The sequence below is a fragment of the Microtus ochrogaster genome, chromosome 6 (assembly GCF_000317375.1).
Source record: "Microtus ochrogaster isolate Prairie Vole_2 chromosome 6, MicOch1.0, whole genome shotgun sequence".
NCBI lineage: Eukaryota > Metazoa > Chordata > Mammalia > Rodentia > Cricetidae > Microtus > Microtus ochrogaster.
The window spans coordinates 84,785,395-84,804,295 of record NC_022013.1 but is presented as its reverse complement, the minus strand read 5'-3'; the positions used below and the strand labels follow the sequence as shown (position 1 = coordinate 84,804,295).

Here is an 18,901-nt window from a genome sequence, read left to right as displayed (position 1 = left end):
TCTTCTTCTTCTTCTTCTCTCTCTCTCTCTCTCTCTCTCTCTCTCTCTCTCTCTCTCTCTCTCTCAAGTTTTTCTAGACAGGGTTTCTCTGTGTAGCCCTGGCTGCCCTGGCCTTGAACTCATGGAGATCAGCTGGGATTAAACTATGTGCCACCTTTATCCAGCTCAAAAAGAGTTGTATTTGAGGGGAAACAAAATTAAGTCACTTAGACATAAGGGCAGAATGAAAAGAAACAGAACAAAATAAAGCCTAGGTAAAACGGACTGTTGGATACAGGAAGCCAGACAGAATATCTCTGGATAATCTTGACTCTGAAGATCAGCTAGGAAACAAACGTTTAGATCAATTTTATCTGAGGGTTTATTTTTTGGGGGTGGGGGTGTTGTCTCTTAATTATAAACATTTTTTTCTAAGGAAAAACACAATGCTTCAAATCGAATAATGAACTCAAATAGTGCTTTTAAACTACCAAATATTAGGCCGTGCATTCTAAATAAGGTAACAATGAGTAAAATGAGATACCTTTTACTTTTTTTGGATCCTTCACCAAAGGAGGAGAAAATGACGGTTTAGCTTTGGGTTCGGAAAAGTCCATCAACAACATGTTTTTTCTAGACCTAGTCCTTGTGCTCCAGGAAGATTTAGTCAAAGTCGCAGCGGCAAGCAGTCTTTCTTCTTGGTCGGCTGGTTCTTTGTTGGCTGTTTCAGTCTCGAAGTCTGATATTGCTGGTAACGGATCTTTTTGGCTTTCATTTGCAGACTTCTTTCTAGGCCTTTTATTTGAGGTCATCACTATAGCAACTTCCTCATTTGGCACCAAAATGGATTTTTCTAAAGTACTCACATTTCTCGCTGGGGTGTTCCGTGTAGATCTTCGGACACTTGGAACTTCTCTCTTCCGGGGGCTTGTCTGTCCCTCAACATCCTTGGAGCTGCCATCTTCTAATGGCACTACCTTCCTTGGTCTTCCACGTTTCCTAGGTGTGGCTGGGATATCTAATTTTGTTTGAATCGGCAATTGGGATGAATCAAGTGTAGGCTCCTCTACCACACTCGACACACTGACTTCTCCCTGTCTGACCCTTCTTCGTTTTAGAGGCAGCTGTTGGTCACTGGGTTCCTCCTCTTGTTTATATCCCACATTGTGAGAATCTCCTAAGTTAGCATTCCTCATCTTTTTGATAGTACCGCTATGGATTGCTGCATCACTAATGTTTATATCTTTTACAATTTTGGCACTTTGTCCATTTTCTATAGATTTTTGAAGTCTTCTCGGAGTCCCTTTTCTAGTAGATGAGAGTTTGACTTCTGTTCTAGAAGGTGTTATTTCAGGGGCTGGCGCCGGCAGATCCTGTGGCTCCTGCTCTACAGCATCAAGGCTTGCTAGTGTGCTTTGGCTAACTTCCCTTTTCTTCCTTCCTCTCCTAGGAGTGAGAGAATTCTGAGAGGTTAGCTGGGTCTCAGATGCTACGTTTACACTGGAATAGGCACTGTCAGAAGACCCAGGAAGTTCTTTCACTTTCCTAGCTTTCTTAGGAGTAGCAATTGCTGAGGACTCGTGTTGTTCTGATGTGACATCCAAGTTTTGGGCACACTGCCTTCTTGTGCGAGTTCTACTAGAAACCATATCATCACCCTGGCTGGTATTTTTAGTCTCGGCACCTGTTTTCTGTATAGTCTTCAGTGAAGATTTTGTTAACGTGGAGGAACGTGTAACCTTTGGGCTTATTAATACTACCTCTTCATGAACAACCTGTTCCACTGCTGCTGAAGTTGCTTCTTTACTTCTCGTGTCTTTAATTACATCCAACAAATTTTCTGCAATTGCCACTTTAATTGGTTCAGGCACATATGGTAAAGTCTCTACCTTGTGGGATTCTTGGTCACCTGTTATAGCAGATGGCAAATCTGTAATATGTTCTTGATTATCAGGTTCAGCTCGGGACACAAGTTTTTCCTTGGTTGCTACGTTAGCTGCTTTTGATAATGGATTCATTGCTGAAGAGTCACTTGCCTCAACATCTCCTTCTTCACCTTCCAATATCAAGGTAAAGTTGCTCTGGGCCACAAAAAGTTCCCCATCTACTTCAGCGATATCACATTCAGCAGAGTCTTTATCGTCAGACATGTCACAAAATTGCCGCTCAATAGTATCAAAATTATACTGGAGTTTAAGTGTTCCTGAGGGATACAACTCATTAAATGAAATGCTCTTGACTTCTTCTTCTGAATTTTGAGCTTCAGGTTTTTCATGCTCAATTTGCTAAAATAAATTAAAGGTAAGAAACTAGTTAATGAACTATAAAATACATTTTAACCTAAAGCATACAGGATTTTAATGATGATCTTATTCTTTGTGTGTCCATTTTACAATACAAACTATACTTATGGCATATGCTAATGGGTTTATTTCATTAAATATTCACTTAAGAAATGAAAACTCAGTCAAAATAACTACACAGAAAAAATATTGAGATTACGGTTGGAATTAAATTAGAAATTTCACATTTCTTTAGTTAAAAAGATAGTACTAATAAAATTTTGAAAATCACTATGCTAACAATTCTAAGAAAATTAAAGACTTAGACTCTTAATCCAAAACAAAAAACAAAAAAACTTAATCAGAGAAAAGGAAATAACCCCATACAATAATTCCCAAATTACCTAACTATCCACACTTTTCTAAACAGCATGATCCCCATAAGGTTGAAGAACGATTCACCTACATAAGCTCCCTTGGGCTAGACTCAATCTTCTTCCCTTTGCTGGGGTTGCACAAACCATGAAATTCCTAAGGCTGTCAAGTTCAGTAACTCTCCTGCAAGGGTTTGGTGGAAGAAGGAATGGTCCTTGCATTTACCTTTTGGTAAGGGAAGGGGAGAAAAAGGAGGAGGTAGAAAGTAACAGAGAGATCTCCTGACCAAGAAGGAAGACATTATCACCCACCTAGACAAAGACATTTTCCCACTTCCCCATAGTGAGCTGATAGGCTGGACACAACCTAGAAGTGAGGAGTTCCGTTACACTACACCCACATTTGTTTGCCTCTGAGCTGAAGAAATAGGAAATTTAGTGTCATTTATTTCAGGGAGAGAAAACTTATAAAGATAAATGTGGATGGATTTATAAATAATGCCCCCAAATTCCACACAATTAGGTTTCTATAAGCAGTTAGAATGATTAGAAGAGTTGGCCTTTAATTTTAAATTCATTTACTGAAAGTTCCCTTGATAATGAAAGGGATTTGGTAAGATTTTATGAAAGCAGGAAGTCCTATCAAGCAGTAAAGAAACTTAGTGTCTTTCTCCCACAGAAATGGAGGAGATCCTGTTTGACTATATTCATTTACCACACATGGACTCTAAATGTCAATAATCACTATGTTCACTAATAGCTAAAAAACTTCCATTTAAAGCAAATAAGAAAAAAAATTTGCTAAATTGTGTCTTTAATCATTTGTTTTTTCATAAAAATCAAATCTCTTAGAAATTATGCTATTTTATATTCCAGAAAGTATTTATATATTTATTTTTTGAGCAGATCTTTATGCTGTTGTCAAATGAATACACTAAGTTTAAGTGATTATCTTTTTAAAGCCCAAATAAATGAAAACTTATAAAGCATTAAAAAATTAATATTTTTACATGAATTTCTTGAGTATCAGGAGGACTGACAGAAACTTGAGGGTTTTCTTCTGGTAAGCCAACATGTACATCAGCTTCTTCTATTGCATCATCTTCTTTTAGGTTTAACGCTAGTTTCTGATCAGAGGTAACAGGGCACTTGGAGGCAGTGGGCCCAGAGCTTCCACCATCTTCAACCATATTGGCAACAGCTGGAAAAAACAAACAAAAAAGTAACTTCTTACATTCCAAACCCAAAACCTTGATTCATATAATTCAAAAGCAACAGATTACCTAAACTTGAGAGTATCTGAATATGGTGTCAGAAGGTTTGTGACATCTTCAGGAAGACACATCTGTGGGTCCCCATTTTCTTGGACAATATGAAACAATATGTACACACTCCCCACAAAGGCAAATACAGAAGATAAACTTCACACTTGAAAACCACACTGGCCTTCCTGAATTGGAACCCAATCCTTGCAAACGTTTACTATGATGAAAACTACTCTAAGGGACTCAGATGTCTAGAAAACCAGTCATCCTCACTGAGTCAGCAGAATTCTACAAGAGATCTGCAACCTGGACTTAATGGACGGTGTCTTCTTTTGGGAGAAAGCACTCTAGTAAGTACAGACGTCTTCTCTGGCACTTCATAAGTTTATGGCCCACGTAAGAGGAAATCCCTTTCATTTTTCTTTTAATCTAAGTTTTGTATGAGGCTTGGAATCTGTGACCGATACAAAACATAATAACCTCAAGGGGGAAAACGATGTATATATTTAGCCTAATTAATAAATACCCCTATACTTTTTAACACAGTGGCATTTGTATCCCTAGAATGTAATTATTAGTGCAACAAGAGATGATTCATACCCGTCTTTGGCACCATAACTCACCTCCCCCTCTCAATACAAGAAGCACACCAACCATTATGGGGGGGGGAAGCCCAATAAAATACCAGAAGTCTGTGTGTGGTCTTTGACCCTCTAAGCTATGTCTACCCAAAAGAAATATGACACCAACTAAAAAATAATGAAACAATAACAAAAATATCATGATCAAGTGTTTAGCAAAAGCTAGTTAAACTTATCATAGAACATCCTCATTCAATGACAGGGTACAATATTAAAGGACAGGCTAATATATGCATTACTACTATGGAAAAAGAAATATTCTAAAAGATTTTCGTTGAATAAAACGTACTGATGATGTAATGATATTCACAATAGCAGGTAGCATGCACTAGTTTTTTAATGAGTGCCAAACATTACTCTAACATTTCACATGAAAATAATATTCATGAGACAAAACACACCCAGGAATAGCTCAGTCAGTACAGACCTGAGTTAAGAACCTGAAGCAGTCTCAGCTAGATCTGCCAGTTCTGCAGTTACATTACTATCTTCTCTTTCCATACACGGGGAAAAACAACAAAGTTCAGGAAGACAACTTAAATTGGTAACAGAGCCTAAAGAATCTGGCTTTTACTTTACATGTTGGGAATTTCCACTAAATTATTTTACAATAAACATATATCACATTTCACATTCTTTTTGTTGTTTGCTTTAAAGACAGGGTCTCTATATGAAATAGTCCTGGCTGTATTGGAGTTACCATGCTATAATATTTTGTTTGTATTCTGACAAATAAAGCTTACCTGGAGATCAGAGAAGCAGCAGCAGCAGCCACTAGACTTCTTACCTCTCAGAAATCTCAGACCAAATGGGGACAAGCCCTGTCTCTACGAATCCTCAGACTGATGGACGAGATCCTGTCTCTCTATGCCTTATATTCATTCCTGCCTCTAATTCCCTAGTGCTGGGATCAAAGGAATGCACAACCACTGCCCAGCTAACTCCTAATCTTCCTGCTTCCTCCTCCCAAGTGCTGATTTTAAAGGTGTGCGCCAACACTTCCTGGTTAATTAGTGAAAGCTCTGCCCTCCAAACAACCTTTGTTTGTCAAAACCAAACAAAATACCATAAAATCCAGAATGGTCGAGGATTTATAAAGTACTAGGATTAAAGGCATGAGACGCTATGTCTAATGCATTTCATTTTCTTAATCTTGGGACAAAATTCTCAAGCTTGCCCCATATATTACTCATACTATGATAGGTCAGGAGGGGTATAAGCTCTAGACCTGGACAACCCCATCAAAGCACAGTGTTAGGAAGATTAAATGAGCTGATAAATGTGAAATGTGTCTGGGAGTAGATATTCCATGTCTGCTTCCCTTGATCTGACTGGAACCCCCAGAGTAAAAATACCATGCTCTTATTTGTTTAAAACAAACTATATTAAAAATTTTAAGTACTTAATATATTTATTGATTTCCTGAATACACTGCTATAAACTGGTGATTTATTTTGCTATTCCTTCCTGTTCCAAAGGAAAGTATAAAACTATGTCCAAAAAATTCACTGAGATTCTTATCCTATTATTATTATGGTTTTTCGAGCAGGGTTTCTCTGTTTAACAATCCTGGCTGTCGGGGGCTGGAGAGATGGCTCAGCGGTTAAGAGCACTGACTGCTCTTCCAAAGGTCCTGAGTTCAATTCCTGGCAACCACATGGTGGCTCACAACCATCTGTGATGAGGTCTGGTGCCCTCTTCTGGCCTGCAGACATACACACAGACAGAATATTGTATGCATAATAAAAATAAATAAATATTTAAAAAAAAAAATCCTGGCTGTCCTGGAACTTGCTCTGTAGACCAAGCTGTCCTTGAACTCACAGAGATCAGCAGGCCTCTGCCTCCTGAGTGCTAGGATTAAGGAAGGGTATGTGTCACCATGCTCAGCTGAGATTCCTATTCTTAAGAGTCTCTTGATATTAGAATGTTTCACTCCAGGGAAGCTGGCCAGAGGAGAAGAATTGAGAAAAGAAAAACCTAGTAATATTAAGTACTGAAGTCTTGATTCAAAACACTAAAATGATACATACATTCACTGTGGTCTGTCCTGACTGTGGAGGTTTGGCTTTCCACAGACACCATCCCATCCAAAACAGCTGTCTTGAATCTTGAGGCAGGGGTTTTCCTTGAGAGACAGAAATGCACACTTGAGTGTGTGAGACCCACATGTCCCACCCTCTTCCTTTCTACTTGCTACTTTGTTACAAAAACCAAAACCCAGAAGCCACTATCAAGCACAGCTAAGGTTTTATAAAATTTACAGAGAATTACTGTTGTACTTGTTTTTCTTATTTCTTTCCTTTTAATTTTGAAGTAAAAGTATGGTCTTAAAAGTACAAATAAAATGATTTCTAAGTGTCAGTACATAAATTAATTTCAGGCATTTAAAAATAACCAGTCACTATATTTTTCAAATAAACCTATCAGGAGTACAGGATTTCCTACACCTTGGTGGGTTCAGCATCAGCTAACTGGAACTATTAAGATAAATGACTCAGAACGGATAGCAAATACAATTAAGTTGTAAAATATCCTGGCAGTGATCTGTTACTGGCTTTTCTCTAAGTCCCAACTAAAACATGGTGAGTCTTTCTGTTTGTCTTTAATTTTTTTTTTTGAGACAGGGTTTCTCTGTGTAACAGCCCTGGGTGTCCTTGAACTAGCTCTTGTACACAGACTAGGCTGGCTCGAACTCACAAAGCCACCTGTCTCTACCTTTTGAGTGCTGGGATTAAAGGCGTGCGCCACCATCGCCTGGCTGCATGCTGCAAAGCCTGTCCTGGAACTAGCTCTTGTAGACCAGGCTGGCCTCGAACTCACAGAGATCCGCCTGCCTCTGCCTCCCGAGTGCTGGGATTAAAGGCATGCGCCACCACCGCCCGGCTGCATGCTGAGTTTTAAAGAGAGGACAAACACTATATTCCCAAGAAAGCAGTTTCTGATGTACACAAACATCTGCAGATGTTTGAGATTATCTTGATAACAATATTTATAGTAATGATCGTTAATACACAATAAATCCCCAAAACCTTCCTGATAAGTTTACTTAAAAGAAACTAGCTTGCCAAAATATTAAAATTCATCTAGATTCTCATTGAAAATAACTTTTCTTGATATGATCATCTGTGTTTTGATTTTTCTACTGCCCATTAAATCTACTGAAATAAGTAACATTAACTTTTATTATAATGAAAAAATTACACAGAGAAACCCTGTCTCGAAAAAACCAAAAAAAAAAAAAAAATTACAAAATAAGTAATTAAAAAAACCAAGAAAATCTTTTATTTTTCCTACTTTTTTTTTTTTAATTTAAGTCCTGGAAGATTTTAGTTATTGAATTTTTATTCTCAGCAGAAAATATATGGCTCAGTTTGATAGAGGTGACAATCCAAGCTTTGTAGATGGCTTGTATTGTCATATCCATTGCTTACTCAAAGTAATGAACTATTCTTGTATCTTATAAAAAAATCATACTTTATGCGGCCTAGTTTTATTAACTTTATCTTATTTTTTTCTGAAGAATTAAAGCTGTCACTTTTATATGCTCTACAACGGTGCTACCCCAAGTGTTGAACTGAAACAAAAGTGATGAATGGCTGACTTTCAATAACGGAAGCAGTGGGCTGATATATATTTTAATGTAACTTTACAATTGACTATAATCTAAAAGTTACAACTAATTTGATTGGCTGGGTTTCCCCCTGCCCCACTACTGGAGACAGGTTCCATGTAGTAACCCAGACTGACCTGGAACTCCTCCCTAGCCTCTCAAGTGCTGATGCATGTCATCTTCAACACCTTGGCTTTGCTCGCACTAGAAGCGTATTTTAAAAGTACCATCAGAAACACACGTTTTGTTTTGTTTTTTGACACAGGCCATGTATGTACGTAGCTTTAGCTGTCATGGAATTCATTATGCAGACCAGTCTGGCCTTTAACTCACAGAGATTTGCCTGCGTCTGACAGTCATTGCTGAGATTAAAAGGCATATGCTACCATGTCTAACCCATTTTTGGGTCTTCTATCACACTCAAATAGGAATAAAACCGTGGGAGGTGTGAGGACATAGACTGGAAGAGGCATGGGATAGACCAACTGTCTATTATGGGGTTTTTTTTTGTTGTTATTTTTTGCTGTTTTGATTTTCATGACAGGGCTAGAGATTGTTCAGTGGTTAAAAGCACTGCCTGTTCTTCCAAAGGTCTGAAGTTCAGTTCCCAGCAACGACATGGTGGCTTACAACCATCCATAATGAGATCTGGTGCCCTCTTGAGGAAAAGACCTGCTCAGTTGTTCTCATCTACTTAGACCATGAAACTCAATATGGACAAATTCCATAGAACCACCATACTGGCTGTTTCAGCATACATGCATGTTTCAGCATTGCCAGGGCATAAATTTTCTTTTTTTCATTCATTCATTTTTGTCTGTATATCTGCTGGCCTCTGCTTCCCAAGGGCTGGGATTAAATGGACCAATTATCTAAATAAATCACCATCACCTTCATTATGTTCCCATTTGGGATGTGTGTACACACAGGTGTACAGCTGCATGGACATAAGGCCAACTTCAGATGTCTATGATTTTCATCTTTTTTTGTTTTTTTGAGACAGGGTTTCTCTGTGTATAGTCCTGGAGTTCAATGACTGTGCTAGTATGGTGGTCCAGTAAGGCTCTAGGCTCCTTTTTTTTTTTCTTTCTTTTAGTTTCCAGACAAGGTTTCTTTGTTTCTCTGAAATTTATTATCTCAACCCCCCTCATCTGTTTCCATTAACTTACCCTTCACAGACTGATGCCACACACACAGAGGCTTCAACTCTTTGAACAGGGCTTAAATGACTGAATTCTGAAAGTGCCTCCACTGTAACTTCTTCAGTGCCTGTAAATCATACAGATGAGGTCATGTGAAATATCTTCCTTACCATCGCTTTAAAGAAACTGCTGATCCTATTTCTTTTGTTCTAATTTGTTTTAATTCCTTGGCATCAGATTGCTAGCATTTTCTTCTAATTCTTTGGGCCTTGCTCAAGGTCACTCTCTTAACTTTCCACTTCACATTTGTGGTTTAACAGGTGATCTCCCACTAAATTAACTCAACCCTCAATATCCAAAGAGATAATTGAGAAAAAATCTGAAGCATAAAGCTACATGCTTAGCTCAGGTCACAAACCATGTTTAGATGCTAGGCTAAGATTCAAACTTAACCTATTACAGTCTAGGCTTTATGTTATATGCTATCCCTTCACAAAGATTTCTACTCGAGACTGCTTACTATTGTAGAAATAATGAAGATACTGCTATGAGTATTCTTATCTAAGGGTGATCATTTAAATATTTTGGTAGAATAAAGCACATTAAAAAAGGAGCAAGAAATTCTACACATTTTCTATTTATGAGTCAAATCCTAAGACTTAGAACAATTAATGGCTATGTTTGCTAAAGACACCACAATCTAAATAGACACAAATCACCTGTTACAAAATCTTCATTCTGCCTTGGTTAAAAACATTAAATAGAATCTATTTATGACATAGACTTTTTCTTTTTAAGGAGGTAAAGTTTCATATATCCCAAGCTAGTTTCAAATACTGTGTAGCCAAGGGGGATTTGGAACTTGGCTTTCCTGCTCTACTTCTTTGCTGAGAACTGAATCCAGGGCTTTGATGTATGCTTGGCCCCACATCCCAAAAAAATATTAACCAAGTTGCATCAAGTTGTCTGTCAATAGGCCTACTGCGTTCTACTCAATGTACAGGCAAGTACTCTATCTAGTGCACTCACTACTGACAGTCAGCAGCCAGCACTTACTGTGTGTGTATATGGGGGGCAGGGGTAGGGAGGGAGGTGATTTTCTACTAGAGCACATACTTTAGGGGCTCAAAAAAAAAAAAAAAAAAGGAAAACGTTAAACAAACAACAATTCCCATCAGTGAAGAATAACAAAATTTTCAATAGATAAATGAGTATTAAGACAATAGATTCATGGGCCTGAAGACATTTATGACCTTCATGTGCTTATTTCAGAGGAGAGGGCAGAGAGCAGAATCAAATTCCTGGTTTCTAGCAAACAGGCTGCTAGGACAGTCTAAAATTACAGTTGGCATTATTACTTCCCATAGTTACTAAAAACTTTCAAGGCAGACTACAGCATGTCAAGTCCCTTCCTTAAACACTACTATTGCTGCTTGCCAACTGTCATGGCTAAATAAAAAGGTAGCACATACAAGTTCTCTTGCCATCAAATGTCTTATCTACTTAAGAACACAAGGCATTTTTCCAAGCTGAAATAAAATTTACTTTGTCTAGGACATAGTACACTGTGAGAAAAAATTGTTTAGCATTGATGTTTTCCTCAAAGAAAATACTCTATTATGAAATTTTGAGTATGTACAAAGAGTTCCTACCCATTTGTTTCTCCACAGCTGAAGGAGTACCTTCTGACTTAAACAAATCTTTATCATTCTCCTTCTCAATTTGTAGAGTCAAGTTAGTAGTTAGTTCAGTAGAAGCACTGGCTGGCTTGGGGGACACAAAAACACCATCTTCTAAGTCTTCTGGTGATGGTGCATCATGATATTCTAAGGAAGTCTGGTCTGATCTGGTTGAAGCAATGCTGTCGTCCTTGTTCACATCCAGTTTCTCCAGACTCTGAGAGTGGGTGTCCAATGTCCCCGTAACCACTTTCTGATGGCCTTTTGCAGGGATATCCAGAGGAAAATATGGATTTTTATCACTAGTCTTCATCCATTCAGTTTCTGCAGGGAGTCCACATTTATGGAAAGATGTACTAACAAATGCTTTTGCATTATGGTCATCTGTAGCCTGGAATTATGAGAAAAAAGTTAAAGCAGCAGAGTCTCTAGTTATCCATTCCAATCACATCCACCCACCTTTTCCATACTTCATATTTTTTGGAACTTTTTAAATTACAATTCATATGTTTCAAATTAAAATATTTTTAGTTGTTTAACTAAAATTGAACTGCTGTTAACATTTCTCTAATCAGTAATTTATCACCGATTAAAACAAAATATAATGTATAGGACAACGAAAAACTATAAAGTGGGTAGACTTCTATTAATAACAACTAAAGTGGACTCCACAGACACTTTTTCTATATATAAACCAATTAGGTAAGAAAAGCAACAAGATACTGAGTGAAAACCAAACCACCAGTAGGCATACTTCTGTCACCAAATATGTAGCTTCTCAGGCCTTTTACTTTAATAGCATAATAGCAAAACACAGACACACACACACACCCCTATTATATTTTACTTGTAGAGGATATGATTGGCTTAGTTCATGTTCTGAAGGGTTTTTTTTTTGGGGGGGTGTCAATTTTTAGTTTCAAGACTACCCACAAGATTGCATACAAAACCCGTGATGTTAATAAACTTACTCTATCAGTCCAGTGTGCGCTCATGCCTTCTTCCATGAAAGAAATCCTGGTTTCTTTCAGTCTGAAAGGTGGGGTGAGAGATCTCCCAGGTGACACAGAGGGAGATGCTAAAGGTGTTGTTCGAAGACCAGACCTAAGGATGGATGGAGGAGTGAACTCGGCAAATCCAGAAGAAGTAGCTGACAGAGCCAAAGATTTAGCTTTCTATGGCGAAGAGCAAAGAGAATCCATTTATTAGTGTTAGTAAGTAACTTCCTCAAGGGCAGCCAGTAATTTCAAAGCATATACATTTTTATCTTCATAAAACAAGTAGAAAATTTTATTTCAGATTGTCGAAAAATACAAAATTCAGTTAGAACTTTATGTTAATTTTGGGAGATAAAATTATTTTTACACTCTTTCGAAAGGCCCTGACACTTTCCTCTTTAACTAATAAAAAATGATGAGATACTGATAATATGCAAAAATACTTAGAAAGTGAAAAATGTTTAAGCCCATTACTACCAACCATCACAAGTTTGGATTTCTTCTCCTCTTAGTAATTTATCAAGGATAGTGGGAAAAAAGTCTTTTAAAGATCACCTATAGGGGAGGGTGGGAGGCGGAAATTTTTTTTTTCTCAATAAAAAAAAAAAAAAAGAAAAAAAAGATCACCTATAACAGTAGTTTAAAGTAAAACAAGTAAAAACAAGCCTAAAACTAAAGTATTTGGAAGAAAAAAATATAAACATGTCAATTATCAGCAATAAAGGATATATATGATCACTCAAAAACCTGAAAGCACTTTATAAAGGATATTTTAAGGTAATCATATACTGATTTACAAATAGTACTCTGAAAATATAAGCAAAGAAAAGGTTCTAGGCCAGCCAGGTCTAGGGAGCTAGTTCAAGCTCAGCCAGGGATACACAGAGAAACACTGCCTCAAAATAAATAAATAATAAATAATAAAATGAGGAAAAAAATTAAAAGTAAAGCCTTTGACTTCCCATAGTTATGCCACAAACAGCTTAATTTCTCAATGCTACAAGAAAAATGCTAATGTCCTAGGGCGACAGACAGGTAATACTAACCTTAACTACAGGAGGAGTTTCAAGTAATAGCAATTCTGCAGGCCTGGAGGTACTCTGATGGGGCCTTTTTAGTTGTGAACTTAATGGCAATGAACTGGATAGCAAACACAAAGGAGATCTTGTGGGACTTTGCTGAATAAACTCCAAACAGTGAGAAGGCTGGGGGATAGGATGAACAACCAAATCCAGTAATCTAAAATTAAATAGAAAAAACTTAACTTCTTTATTAAGTTCAAAACAATTACTGATATTTGAGTGCTCACTACTAAAACACTGTAATATGTAAATAATTTTAGGCAAGTATAGTAATGTAATAAAAAAGTCAGTAGTATTAGTTTAAAAAGTCTGAAGTTCTTTCCAAAGCAAAGGAAATTAGGAATTGTAAACAGCAATTTAAAGACTTCAGTTTCCCATCTTCCCTTTACATGTAATTTCAACCTCCAGGTAGTATCTTCAGGTTATAATATCTGGTGGACCACTTGTACAGATGGTTCTTCTTGCTGTTTTAGTGACTAGTGTGTATGTGTATATAGCTAAGGATGCCCTTTAACTCCTGATCCTGTTGCCTTTGCCTCCCAAGTGCAAAGATATATACCATCACCCCAGCTTATGGTTAAAACGTTTCATGATAAAACCAGCATCATCGCCATGTAGCAGTGGTGCATGCCTTTAATCCCAGGTGGATCTTTGTGAATTTAAAGCCAACCTAGTCAACTGATCAAGTTATAGAACAGCCAGGGCTACATGGAGAAACCTGTCTAGAAAACACACACATATACACAAAAACAAACAAAAACAGCATAATTTACTTCCTCCAAAATGCAAGGGTGACCTCAGCCAAACATTTGGTTCAACTTCTCATTATTAGAGGGGGCACCAAACTTTTACTTAGTGGGGGAAATATTGGGAGAAACCATTCCCACCATCCCCAGATCACTAAAATTATACTTTTAAAAAAGAATCAAGAAAAGGTATTATTAAGAAATGTTACAAAAGAAATGCTAAACATCATAGTAGGTCTTGGGATATTTTCAAATTTTTTGGTATGATCCAAGAATGGACTTTCTAGGATATACATAAACAAAACAAAACACAGAAAACAGCAACGTAAACCTTAAGAAAATGCCAGAGTTGACTGATAGTACCTATTTGATTCTACTTCTTCAAAAGATGATTCATTATGTATTTATTTCTGTCCAATAATTTCATTAAGACTTTAATAATTTAATAATTTTAAATATTTAGGTAAGATGAAAGTATTACTGCAACTAAGCAACACAAGATATTTCAGTGAAGCCCAGGAGAAATCTTCACTAAGTCAACCAAGATTTTGTAACTAATTATAGAAACAACGTTCTTTTAAAGATCAACAAAACAAAATTAAGTTTGATAGATTGTTTTCCTAAAGGTTTTAATATGGTTTGCTTATTTTCAATAAGCCACAAGAGGTAAGTAAACAGAAATGTTAAATATACTAATAGCTATTTATAACGTACTAAAATAACTGTAACTCTTGTCAAATAACAGGAAGTATTTACATTTTTACTTGAAAATAGCACCTTTTTTTTTGTGTGAAAGGATTTCTCTTTAGCTTTGGAGCTATCCTGGAACTAGTTCTTGTAGACCAGGCTGGCCTTGAATGCAGAGATTTGTCTGAGTCTGCCTCCAGAGTGCTGGGATTAAAGGCATGTACCACCACCGCCCAGCAAAATAGCACCTTTAAAAAACTTAATTACAGTTTTTTCGATACAATCCAAGAAATTCTCACCTAGATATTCTCTGGGATGATTTTGAAATTGGTGTTCCAACAAATGCCTCAGGAAGCTCTGGACGTGGGAAAGGACGTACTACAGGAGACGGTTGTTCTGTTTTAGGACTACAGAGAAGTAAAAATTCAAGTTATGTATCATATGGATTAAGGCAAAAATGCAATGAGATTAGATGGAAGAGGGAAGAAAAGGCTTCTGTTTTTAACTGTACATCTCTGCACTGTTTACAAATAACAGTAGTCACCTGAAAACATGAAATGGGGCTAGAAAGAAGGCTGAGCAGGTAAATTTGTCCTAGTGACTGACTTCAATCTCCAGAACCCACATGGTGGAGGGAACTAACTCACAAAAAATGCAAACTTAATGACAAAACAATCTGTTAACAAAGTAGCTAACTTAAAGAAGTTTCATTTTTTATATTCTATAATAAACTTGGTAAGGATGAGGGTGCCTTGCTGATGAACTCTGCTGCTCTCTAAAAGAGTATAGAAGGACTTGCCTGGCACAAAGTTTGGTTCATGGGACCAATATGGTGGAAAGAACCCTCTTGCAAACAGTTCTCTGACCTCCATACAGGCTCTGTAGCTGCATGCCTTATCCCTCCACACACATAAAGTAAAATAGAAAGGTAATTAAAAATAATACCTATTGTAAAGTGAAATGCCATTTCTAGGCTCATGACTTGCCCACACCTCTCCAATTTTAGACAACACATTATTGATGAAAGTAGATCTTGTTAACACTGTTCCAGTTACAGCTTTCTTTGGAAATGCTGACAATGGTTTGGGCCTAGGAACTGAAAAATAAAGAAAACAGGACTCAGTTGCATCTGACTCAGTTGCATCTCTAACAAGCTTTTTATAAAACGAAAAAAGTTAACATGAATGTACAACACAAAGAAATGACGGTGGTGACTCCAAGAAGGGAATCATTCCATAGCTTTTCTATTTTTAAATTTATTTATTAAAATTTTCCTAAGAAATTCTAATAAATTCTAAGAGAAGTCAGGGTACTCTGCTCTGTGGGAAGTCCAAGGCCCTCCCCCCTCCATCCAGGTCTAAAAAGGTGTGCATCCAAACAGACTAGGCTCCCAAAAAGCCAGTACATCTGCAATGAAATCTTACCTTCGTGAAAAACTGACGATGTTGACAGATGGTAAGGCTTAGCTCGCTCAATGGCTAATTTTCTCTGGACTCTGGGTAGGATTTTCCCATACTGGTCTAATATAGAATTTCGAGCCACTGATCTCTCCCGCAAACGTGGATCATGATCACTCTATTAAATACATTATAATTAACAAAAATTTAATCTTCATAATGTTAGCTGTAACTATATCACTTAAATTTTAACTATTAGTGTCTCATAGCTACATTTTTCAGCTCAGACTTCATATACTTCCTTAAAATTGTGTACACATCTATACATTCAAATATCCAGTACCAAGCCTTGATCCTTCACAACAAATATAAACAATGTAACATGAAATATGCTCCTTTACATGCACCTTCATGTGTGGGGAGTAGAAGAAGCCCTGAGTGTGTTAAGTTCTGAGTGAGTGTGCATTGTTGACATTGCCACAGGCATGTCAAGAACCAAAAGCCTAGGGTGCATGGGAAGACAAAAACACCCCCACCACACACACAGAGGCAAAGGCTTCCTCTGGTTTGTGTGTGAATGTTAATGGTGTATACAGAGAATACAGCTTTCTTCCTATGGATGTTTATGGCCTAAAGACTGCTTCTACCAAGTTTAAATAAACCTCTCTTGATTCAAGCTATACACTATAAACCCTACCTACTCCTTATTTATCTGTACATAATAAGCAAGCTATATGCAATAACCCCATCCCCCTGTTTAACTGCATATAATAAGCAAGCTGAGCTTCCAGGGTGCAGTGGTTTCTCCCTTAAAAAGCCCAATCCGCCTGACTCCTGCTTTTCTTGTCATTAGGTATATTTCATTATTCTTCATTCTCCCAATGCTCCAGTAAGGTCCATCTCTGGAGCCATGCTGGATATCTCATCCAGGCAGACAAACTCTCAGATATTGTCATTTTATAGATCAAGAACCAGAACAAGCTACGAGTTAGTCTGACTTCTGAATGTTTTCTGTATTATACAACTCCCTACTCTCTAGGAGTCTTTCTTTCATTTTCTCTAAGTGAGGGGGTCTCTATCAGAACACTGTGGCACATGCAGAATTCTGTAAATAGTAATACCCAGGTCCCAGTGATAACCGTAACAATGAGGATTCTCCGAGTTCAAGACAATGTAAAGCAAATGGCCATTAAACTATAAGTTCTTGTAAAATAAGCAAAAAAAGGCTTCAGCTTTCCTCATTCTCATTTCACACAATGAGACAACTTTAATCATACCATTAGAGTATTCTTCAGAGTCTGGTTTAGTTTCAAGGCAGAAATATAATTAGCACGCTGTAAATGGTGAACTAGAAGGAATTCTTGATTCCGAACACTGGTGCTGGATTGTAAAAATTTCACTAAACATTCCTAGGAAGAATAAAAGAGATTTGTAAACTATCAATTTACCCTAAATTTCTTTAAGTCTTTACTGATTGGTGATTAATTACCTGCTCAGTGTCTGTAAGCGGCAGCTTTAGTAAATCCTCCATTAAGCCCATCTCCTGACAAACTTCATAAGCATGCTTTAGTAGTTCCTCTACATTCACTCTGTTTGAATTCTGTCGCAGTAAGTTCCAGGCCTCAACCATGCATCTGAAATCGGTAACAAAGATTCAAAGAGCTATATAACACATAGAAAAGTCACCTGCTTATAGCATTTCAAAGATAATATGCATGTGCAATTATAAAATACTTGAAATTTTTATTTAATACTTGTACACAATGAGTCTTGCTAATGTCACAAAGACAACTGGGCACCCGTCCCCCACAACATGGAGTTTTACTATGTGGCCCTAGCTATCCTGAAATTCACTATGTAGAACAAGCTGGCCTTGAACTCACAGAGATATGCCTGCCTCTGCATTCCCAGTTACAACTGAGCACCTCAATTTTAGGCAGTTTTCCAATATTTAAGTGTTATGTAGTAAAAAATAAAGCTGACAAGGTGGCAAATCTTAAGGCGGCCTGGAAAGAACTGAAGGTTTAAGTGTCATCACAGAGAAGTCAGGGTACTCAGCATGAACAGAACACAGGAACAATTGTGAAGACCTGAGTAAGTGATTTTCGCTGATCTATACCAAGATCTAATCGGAAAACTTGGATCAACTTCAAACCATCAAGTGGAAGACCTGAAATGCTCTTCTGTGAGCAGTAACACCATATAACGAGGAAGTGTTTCTTACACAGTCTCCTAAACATCAGCCTGGGATTGTGTATACTCTGGGGTAAAAAAATCTTGTTTGCGGTAATTTTTTTTTAATGGATGCCTATTTTTTAATATTAACAAATATACATAAAATGAACAAATAACAAAAAGAATAATTACAATTGCCGGAATGGAAAGTACTGGTGTCTAGTTTCTGTTTCTGACTTTCTGGCTTATATATTATTTCATGTTGATTTAAAACACAGCCAGTAATTTAAATAAGAATGTCTCTCATAGGCCCAGGCATTAACATTTTGGTCACCAGTTAGTGGCATTTGTTGGGGGAGGTCTAGGAGGTGCAGCCTGGCCGAAGGAAGGAGGTTTAATATTTAAAAGACTTGAGCTGCCATTCTCAGCTTATGATAAAGGATAAGAACTCTTAGCATTACTCTCCAGACACCATACCTTCCTGCCATGATGACTTTCTGAATGTAAGCCCCCCAAACCATTCTTCTATGAGTTGCCTTAGTCACAGTGTTTTATCAGTCACAGAAAAGGAACTTAACATGGATCCCACTATCAATCACTACAGCCATTTGCTAATGAATTACAACTCTGCCAACAGCTGTAATGACACTATGTACCTAACCCTCAGAATATTCCAAGGTGGGCATTAACCTCATGAAACACCTGCAGGATAAACTACAGTTTAGAAGGTGGTTAGTTTAACTTCCCAAATGCTGAAATGACAAATGTACAAGAGAAAAGTGGTAGTTTTAGAGCTAAAATCTATTCAAGTACAAAGATTATCCTCTTAAAATCTTTGCCC

At 37.3% G+C, this 18,901-nt stretch overlaps 1 protein-coding gene across 2 annotated transcripts in view; it reads right to left on the bottom strand.

Moving 5' to 3' along the window:
* The window catches only part of Ahctf1 (AT-hook containing transcription factor 1), a 57,545-nt gene that overhangs the window by 10,707 nt on the left and 27,937 nt on the right, over positions 1 to 18,901 (bottom strand). For both annotated transcript variants that reach the window (XM_005348977.2, XM_026779702.1), the window contains 12 exons: positions 17,375 to 17,519; positions 17,163 to 17,294; positions 15,913 to 16,063; positions 15,434 to 15,584; positions 14,788 to 14,895; positions 13,020 to 13,212; positions 11,947 to 12,150; positions 10,949 to 11,366; positions 9,324 to 9,423; positions 6,575 to 6,669; positions 3,646 to 3,836; positions 524 to 2,264 (listed from right to left, as the gene is read on the bottom strand). In XM_005348977.2, coding sequence (XP_005349034.1) covers positions 524 to 2,264; positions 3,646 to 3,836; positions 6,575 to 6,669; positions 9,324 to 9,423; positions 10,949 to 11,366; positions 11,947 to 12,150; positions 13,020 to 13,212; positions 14,788 to 14,895; positions 15,434 to 15,584; positions 15,913 to 16,063; positions 17,163 to 17,294; positions 17,375 to 17,519 — 3,629 coding nt within the window. The remainder of the gene's footprint in view (positions 1 to 523; positions 2,265 to 3,645; positions 3,837 to 6,574; positions 6,670 to 9,323; positions 9,424 to 10,948; positions 11,367 to 11,946; positions 12,151 to 13,019; positions 13,213 to 14,787; positions 14,896 to 15,433; positions 15,585 to 15,912; positions 16,064 to 17,162; positions 17,295 to 17,374; positions 17,520 to 18,901) is intronic.